This window comes from Grammomys surdaster, unplaced genomic scaffold (genome assembly GCF_004785775.1).
Source record: "Grammomys surdaster isolate TR1022 unplaced genomic scaffold, NIH_TR_1.0 485, whole genome shotgun sequence".
NCBI lineage: Eukaryota > Metazoa > Chordata > Mammalia > Rodentia > Muridae > Grammomys > Grammomys surdaster.
In genome coordinates this window covers 449,857-458,052 of record NW_021604904.1, presented here as the reverse complement: position 1 = coordinate 458,052, position 8,196 = coordinate 449,857, and the positions used below count along the sequence as shown (strand labels likewise).

The following is an 8,196-nucleotide window of genomic DNA, read 5'->3' as shown; positions in this document are numbered from 1 at the left end:
CCACTATAACCGTGGGAGTGTCCCAGGATTACAAGTTTGGTGTTCTTTCTTTCTCTTTCTTTCTTAAGGTTTTTCGAGACAGGGTTTCTCTGTGTAGCCCTGGCTGTCCTGGAACTCACTCTGTAGACCAGGCTGGCCTCGAACTCAGAAATTCACCTGCCTCTGCCTCCCAAGTGCTGGGATTAAAGGCGTGCGCCACCACTGCCCGGCGATGTTATTTCATCCTTGATCGGCACAGAGGGAAAAAAAAGCACAGACTTGGTATTTCCCAACGCTGGTTTTAATTTCAAAAAATTATGAGGTCTCTTCCCACACTGGGGATAATGGGATGGGCTAGCCCAGACGATTATCCCAGTCCAACCCCCAGCCTGGCCCAAATACCATTGCTGTCACTGGGTCCTGTCACTTCACCACTGGGGGCTTATTTCCAACTCCCTCAAGACAGGTGGATGGATGTGAAGTTTCCAGGACTCAGTACTGCATCTCCAAAGTGACCCTGGCTCTCCTCTGTGAGGCGAAGCCACCTGTGTCATGTCAAAGTGGATTGGTGTAACCACCAGGCCCAACTCAGATCTCAGTCAATCACCCCTGGGTCTAAGGGTCAGCGCCCAGGCCCTGGTGGCCGTTCCAGCGCCTGTGTGCTTACTAGTACATCCATAAGGTAGTCCAGCTCTGCCTCGTCCAACTCCGGAGTTTCCTCCTTGGCTGGGCCATTCTCGGGGCCAGGTTTGAGACCCTCAGAGGCTGGTAACCAGAGTTCACTGTCATACATGGAGGTATCAATGTCCTCAAACAAGCCCTCCAGTCCATCGTCCAGCAGACAGCCAGTGGCGGGGCCTAGCAAGTCCAAGGCGCCCAGGTTGGGTGGGACACCCCCGACAGAGCGGCCTGGAGGCCCGTCATCTGCTTGGGGTTGGGGGACCTGGTTCAGGTCCTCAATGTGGTTGAGATCTTCCAGGAGGCTGGCCATGGAGGCTGAGAGGCCAGCGTCTGAGCTAGCCAGAAGGCTGTCTGCCACAGAGGGGGCTGTGGGCTGCACAGGTTCAGGTGGCAGGACAGTTGTAGGTTCCATGGACGCCTGGATACGTCTCAATGTGTTCACCACAAGCACCAGGTGCCGGAGGTCTGGCTCGCTCTGCCGCAGGCTGTGGTGGAGCTTGACCACTGAGAGGTCAAAGAGAGAGCTAGAAGCCACTGTCGGAGGGGTCTGTGCCACTGCTGGGTGGCTTTGATCCAACCACCACGAGTCCACTGAGAGGGATTCCATTGTCTCCTCATCCTCCCGCTTCCGCTTCAGACCTTTGCTCAGCATCCTCTGTAAGGAAGGAGGAGCCGTTCAGTTACGGAAGGAAAGCCAGTGCTCAGTTCACACCCAGCTCTGACAACTGTCGTCAGTGTGATCCTGACCGGTCAATTAACCCTCCAAGTCTAGGTTTTTCTAAGCAAATTCTTATTTATTTTTAAGGAGACGGGGTCTCACGTAACCCGGGCTGACCTCAAACTTGCTTATGTAGACCACTGCTGCTCTTCCCTTCCCCAGTGCTGGGATGACAGGTGTGTGCCACCATACTCGGTATAGTCGATGCTGGGGATGGAACTTCCTGGGTTTCCTGAATGTAAAGCAAACATTCTACCACCTGAGCTATATCCTCGGCACTCTCGGTGAACTTCTGAGATACAGATAGCATCTGTTATAAGTTGCTATGCAGATTAGATTAAAAGAACAAACCTTGCAACATAGTCATTATTAGTACTTGAAATGTTATTTTTATTTCAAATTTTGTGTTTGTGTGTTTGTTCGCGCGTGCGTGCGCATGAGAGTGGAGATGTCCAAAGAAGCCAGCTGTTGGAATCCCTGGTTTTAAAGTAATTGCAAGCCATCTGATGTCAGTACTGGGACCTGAACTCGGGTCCTTTGTAGGAATAGCAAAAGCTCTAAACCCACATAAGTAGTACTTATTCATAAGCACTTTTTGGTTTTGCTCTTTTGAGACAGGGCCTCACACTGTAGTCCAGGCTGGCCAGCCATTCTAGGCAATCCTCCTGTCTCAAGTCTCCCAAGGGTTAGGATTACAACTGTGTGCCGCCGCTCCTTGATTGCAAATGCGGCCATCTCACACAGTTCAGTACACGGAGTGTCTGCACCGAGCACTAAATAGTCAAAAGTACAGAGGGAGGTAGGAAGATGCCATCCTGGAGGTAATCAAGGCAGGTTTTTCTAAGAAAGATACATTGAAGCTGACCCTGATGCATGCTGTGTAGGCTATGGAGACCCAGGGCCAGGCTTTCTAGAAAGAGCCAAAGGAAGACAGAGAGAGGTAAACCTGAACTGGGAAGGAAAAAAAAAAACCACCACACACTGGGAGCAGGCGCACAGAGTGACACAGTAGGAGTCCCGGTGGGGGTGGGGGTGGGGAGCAGGCAGGAGGAGGCGCGGGCAGGAATAGGAGGCTTAGATTTTCAGAGTGTCAGGACAGAGTCATAGAAGGTAGGGTCTAGGCAGGAAGATGAGTAGTGACGTTAGCTGGCAAGGTCTGTAGAGGATCCCGGGTAGCTGCTGCCCGGGGGAAGATTGGTAGTGGGCAGCATCCGGGGTGTGTGTGTGTGTGTGCGTGTGTGTGTGAGAGAGAGAGAGAGAGAGAGAGAGAGAGAGTGAGAGGGGGAGTGTGTGTGTGTGCCCGCAGATTTGGGGATAGAAGTGGGCCTGAACTGCCTGCCTTCCAAGGCTGTGCACTCGCTGGGATGCTGACCGCTTGAGTTTAAAGCCTAAGCTGTTAGTTCATTCAAGGAAGTGGTAGATCCCGAACTTATTGAGGAAAAGAGAGCCGACAAGGGAAACCCTGAAGGGCCGTAGGAGTAAGTCACTGACAGAAGTTTGAAAATCGGTACTTTCTTCCAAGGTGAGAGGACTCGAGTTTGGAACCAACCCCTAGCCTAATCTAACGGGGGCACAAAGGCTGCAGGGTCTCACTAACGGGGACGCTGCCTAAGACCTGGCAAGACACTAAAAATCGAGTCTTTGCCCTTTTCGCTGAAGACCCGGGAGCCGGGAACCGCAGGAATTCAGCCCCCACCCCGACTCCGCCCCCCGAGTCCCGGCGCCCCCTAGCGGCACTGCGACCTGGCTTCCCCCGGGGACTCCGGCCCCTCTGACCCCGGGGTCCTTTAGATTCCCCAGGGTCCCGCCTGTCCCTCCCAGGCCGTAGCGAGCCGCGACCCCCGCGGGTCGCTCAGTGAGCCGGGCCTTCTCTCGCTTCCGGAAGGCAGCGGAGGCGGCTCCTCCCGGAGCGGCGGCGGCGGGGGCGGGTGAGTCACGCAGCCGGAGCCAGGGAGCCGGCGCCTCCGCCCCCTTCACGGGCTCCGACGTGATTCACCCAAGTCCGGCCCGGTCGGGCGACACAGCCAGGCCCTAAGCGCTCGATCCCGGTCAGCCCCGGCGAGCATCTACCTAGCTGAGGTATCGAACACGCTAAAGAACCCCGGTCGCCCGTACCCCCGGTCTTTCCCCACCGGGCCCCTCATTTACATACACAGATCACTCGCGGCCAATCAGAACGAAGAGGGAGCCACACGCAGCCAATCAGGAAGCGGCTGCCGTAGCATCGCTTCCTCGCTCCGCTCCAGCAACCGACACCTGGGACGGTAGGCGCAGTTCTGACTCCGGCGCACGACTCCAGACACTCGTCTATCCCTAGTTCCCGCCCACTCGCGTGGCAGCCCCGCCCTCCGGCTCAGGGACCGGCTCTCGTCGGTGATGGTGGGCGGAGCCTGAGCGGGGCCGGTCCAGGAGGGAAGCTGTCTCTAAAGCGCATGCCCAGGCAGACTGCCTGAGTGAAGGGACAAACTCTGGTAGCAATTTCCCTGGTCGGGCGGGCGGTGACAGGTAGGGCTTTTGGACTTTTTAAAGTACAGGCCTGTCATGTCACTTCGTGTGTGATTTTTAGAAAAGTGTATGACTTCTGGAAGAGGACCTACTTCTTGAGAGTTACAAAATCAACAGACTTACTATACTCGACTCAACTACAGTGGGACAGCTGGATTCTGAATATGATTAAAGACAAGAGAAAGGTGGGGACAGAATGACACCAGGGTCACGTCCTGGGCACCAGTTTCGGGGTAGCTGTATGACTTTTGGCAGCAGTTTAAATCCCTGAAAATAATTTCCTGCGGGGCGTGGTTGTTCACACCCATAACCCCAACATGGGAAGACTAAAGCAGGGCTATTGCTTTGAGTTTGAAGCTGGACTCGGCTACATCGTGAGTTTCAAGCCAGCCTGGACTTCAGAGTGAGATCCTGTCTTAAAAAAAAACAAAAAACAAAAAACGAACGTTTTTGTTATTTTATTTTTTTGAGACAGTTTCACTAAATTGGCCAAGTTAGTCTGGAAAACAGAGCAATCATCCCTCCTCAGCCTCTCAAGTGACCACACCTAATAGTCTTTTTTTTGTTTGTTTGTTTATTTGTTTGTTTGATTGGTTAGTTGGTTTTCAGTTTAGTTTAGTTTTTGTGTATGTGTATGTTTTTGTTTGTATATTTGTTTGTTTTGGTTTTGGGTTTTGGGGTTTTCGAGACAGGGTTTTTCTGGGTAACAGCCATGACTGTCCTGTAACTCGATCTATAGACTAGGCTGGCCTCTAACTCAGAGAGTCGCCAACCTCTGCCTCATGAGAGCTGGAATTAAAGGCCTGAGCTCCACACTTGGTCTTCAGCTAGTCTTAAAATTTGCCTGGAGGGGTACAGTTTAGTGAAAGAGTGCTAGCCTAACAGTCCAGCATGTTAAGCCCCCGTGCTTGATTACAGCACTGAAAAAATAAAATAAAATGGCCTGATGATTTACTAAGAGTAGAATATTAGTTTACTAAGAGAAGAATATTAGGGCCAAAGAGGTGGCTCAGTGGTTAGGAGTACTTGTTGCTCTTACAGGGAACCTGGTTCAGTTCCTGGGTCAGGTTCAGTTCGGCACCCACATGGCAGCTCACAACTGCCTGTCACTATAGTTTTAGGAGATTAAACACCCTATTCTGGCTTTCTCAGGCCTGAAACACATAATACACAAACAGGTAAGCATGTGCAAACACAAATCCTAACAGTAGAATGTTGGGCTGAGGAGATGACTCTGTGGGTAAAGACGCCTGTGCTGCTAAGTGACAGGCTGAGTTCTATCCCCAGGGCTACACAGAGAAACCCTGTCTGGAGAAACAAACAAAAACCAAACAGCCAGTCTGTGAAGCTGGAGAGGTGGTTTAGCTGTTAAGAGCACTGTCTGGTCTTGGACATGGGTTTGAGCCCAGCACCCACATAGAAGTCCAACAACAATCTATAATTCCAGTTTTAGGGGGTCTGATGCCCTATTCTGGCTTTTGTGGGTTCCAGGCACATATGTGGTACATAGGCAGCCATATAGGTAAAACACCCATATACAGGAAGTAAGATCAAACTTTTAGAAGAGCTACTATGTAACTGATAAAGGTTCAAGCAGTATCATCTACTTTAACTATTTTTATTTTATGTGCATTGGTGTTTTGCCAGCATGTAGATCTGTCTGTGTGAGGGTTTCAGAAACCCTGGAACAGGAGTTAAGCATAGGTGTGAACTGAACCCAGGTCTTCTGGAAGAAGCAGTCAGTGCTCTCAGCCATTGAGCCATCTCTCCAGCCCTTAAGCATTCTCTTAATTTAAAAAACAAACGAAACTGGGTGTGGTGGCTACGTGGTGGGAAGCAGAAGTAGGCAGAGTTCTGTGAGTTCAAGGACAACCTGGTCTCCAGAGTGAGTTGCAGTATAGCCAGGGCTACACAGAGAAACCCTGTCTTATAAATAAATAAATAAATAAATAAATAAATAAATAAATTGAATAAAAATTTAAAAAAAAAGAGAATACTAGTTGTTTGTTGGCCTTTGGTTTAATGTCAAAAGAGAATAACAGTTATAATTGGAGACAGTGTCTTGGTAAGCAAATGCACACAATTCTCTACACAGTCTATTTTCATGGCCTGACCAATACAAGACGCTTAGAAAGACCTCAGCATGGCAGCACACTGCTGTCATCCCAGCACTCACAAGGCAGAGACAAGAGAGTTAGGAGTTCAAGATTAGCTAGTGCTTTATAGCACAAAGGTGTTTTTAATAATAATGATAATAATAATAATAGTAATAATAATAAAATAATTAAAACCACAGCCCAGAGTCTGCTAACACTCAAATGGCTCACTACAGACTGCACACTGAACAGCTAATGGACCTGTGGAGATTTGAATATGCTTAGCCCAGGGTGTGGCAGGATTAGGAGATGTGGCCTGGTGGGAGGAAGTGTGTCACTGTGGGGTTGGGCTTTGAGGCCCTCCTCCTGGCTACCTAGAAGACAGTCTTCCTTTGGCTGCCTTTGTGTCAAGATGTAGAACTCTCAGCTCCTTCTCTAGCACCATGCCTGCCTGTACACTGCCATGTTCTTACCTTGATGATACTGGACTGAACCTCTGAACCTATAAGCCAACCCCAATTAAATGTTGTCCTTTATAAGAGTTGCCTTGGTCATGGTGTCTCTTCACAGCAATGGAAACCCTAAGACAGGTGCCGTTTATTTAATATATATCAATTGAATATGTCTTAAGAATGGATCGTATACAACAAACATACCAACCTGCAGAGGCTATATACATGGTCTTGTATTTCTTGGGTCAGAGGAAAGGGCAAAGAGAGAAAGGAAATTTAGGTAGGTTGACTATTGTAATCCTACCATCCAGGAAGCCAAGGCACAGTTTAAAGTAAGCTCAGCCTAGACAGCTAGACTCTGTTTCAAAAAAACCAAAACAACAACAACAATAACAACAAAAAACCAAACAAACCAAGATTTACAGGGCAGTGTTGGTGCATGTCTTTAATCCCAGCACTCAGAAGGCAGAGGCAGGAGGATGTCTGTGAGTTTGGGGACAGCCTGTTCTACAGAGCTAGCTAGTTCCAGGACAGCTAGGACTACACAGAGAAACCCTGTCTCAAACAAAACAAAACAAAAATCAGAAAACACAAAAAAAGCTCCAAACAAACAAACAAACACACAAAACTTAAATAAAATAGTACTAGAGAGACAGCTCAGCCGTTAAAGGCTGGGCCCATAGGCTGGAGGTTCAGGAGTTCAAAGATAGCTTCAGCCACACAGTGAGGTTTTTTTTTTTTTTTTAAACCCCCAAAAAAAAAAAACAATTAAATAATAAAAGGTATGCAGCTTGGAGTACGGAATGGGGATATCTCAAGTAATGACATTTGATGGTTTGCTTGTTAAAGGGTCTCTGTAGCCCAGGCTGGCCTAAAACTATGTTGTTGAGAATTATCTTTAAGCTCTGAGCCTCCTGCATTTACTTCTCTAGTGTTAAGATGTAAGACTAAGGCAGTGGTTCGAATGCTGCGACCCTTTTATACAGTCCTTCGTGTTGTGGTGACCCCTGGCCATGACATTTTCTTTCTTTTTTGGGTTTGGTGTTTGTTTGTTTGGTCTGGTTTGGTATTTCAAGACAAGGTTTCTCTGTGTAGCCCTGGCTTTTCGGGAACTCACTCTGTAGACTAGGCTGGCTCTGCATTCAGAGATCCACCTGCCTCTGCCTCCAGAGCAAGCCTTGGGATGCATGAGGCAATACCACCCTGCCCATAAAATTACTTTTTTTTTTTAAAGATTTATTTATTTATTTTATTTATGAGTACACTGTAGCTGTCTTCAGACACACCAGAAGAGGGCATCGAATCTCATTAAGGATGGTTGTGAGCCACCATGTGGTTGCTGGGATTTGAACTCAGGACCTCTGGAAGAGCAGTCAGTGCTCTTAACCGCTGAGCCATCTCTCCAGCCCCATAAAATTACTTTTGTTTCTACTTTATAACAGGAATTTTGCTGCTGTTGTGAATCATACTGTAAATACCTGTTTTCTGATGGTTTTAGGCAACCCCTTTATGGGGGTCATTTGACCCCCACAAGAGTCACGGACCCACAGGTTGATAACCCTTGGACTCAGAAGTGACATTTATGCAGAGTCAGCAAAGTGAGAGAGGAAGAATGCTGAAGGAAGAATTCATAGCATAGAGTAGAGTCAGGGCAGGACCCTGAGGTGCTGTTTGTCAGAGAGGTAGGCCGGTCGAACTGGCCTGGGAACGCCCAGAGAGGAAGTAAGAGAAATCGATACAAGTTTTAGACCTTTGTCCACATTCA

At 48.7% G+C, this 8,196-nt stretch overlaps 1 protein-coding gene across 1 annotated transcript; it reads right to left on the bottom strand.

Annotated features, from left to right (window-relative positions):
* Nucleotides 1–258: 258 nt before the first annotated feature.
* On the bottom strand, nt 259–3,650 carry Sertad1 (SERTA domain containing 1). Its single transcript, XM_028781631.1, has 2 exons — nt 3,531–3,650; nt 259–1,315 (listed from the first exon to the last, which is right to left on the bottom strand). The coding sequence occupies exon 2, from the start codon at nt 1,310–1,312 to the stop codon at nt 602–604; it is 711 nt and encodes a 236-aa protein (XP_028637464.1). The 5' UTR covers nt 1,313–1,315; nt 3,531–3,650; the 3' UTR covers nt 259–601.
* Between the last annotated feature and the right edge of the window lie 4,546 nt (nt 3,651–8,196).

What these genes read in the sequence shown, in the direction of transcription:
- Sertad1 (XM_028781631.1), bottom strand. Translation starts at nt 1,312, where the DNA reads ATGCTGAGCAAAGGTCTGAAGCGGAAGCGGGAGGATGAGGAGACAATG.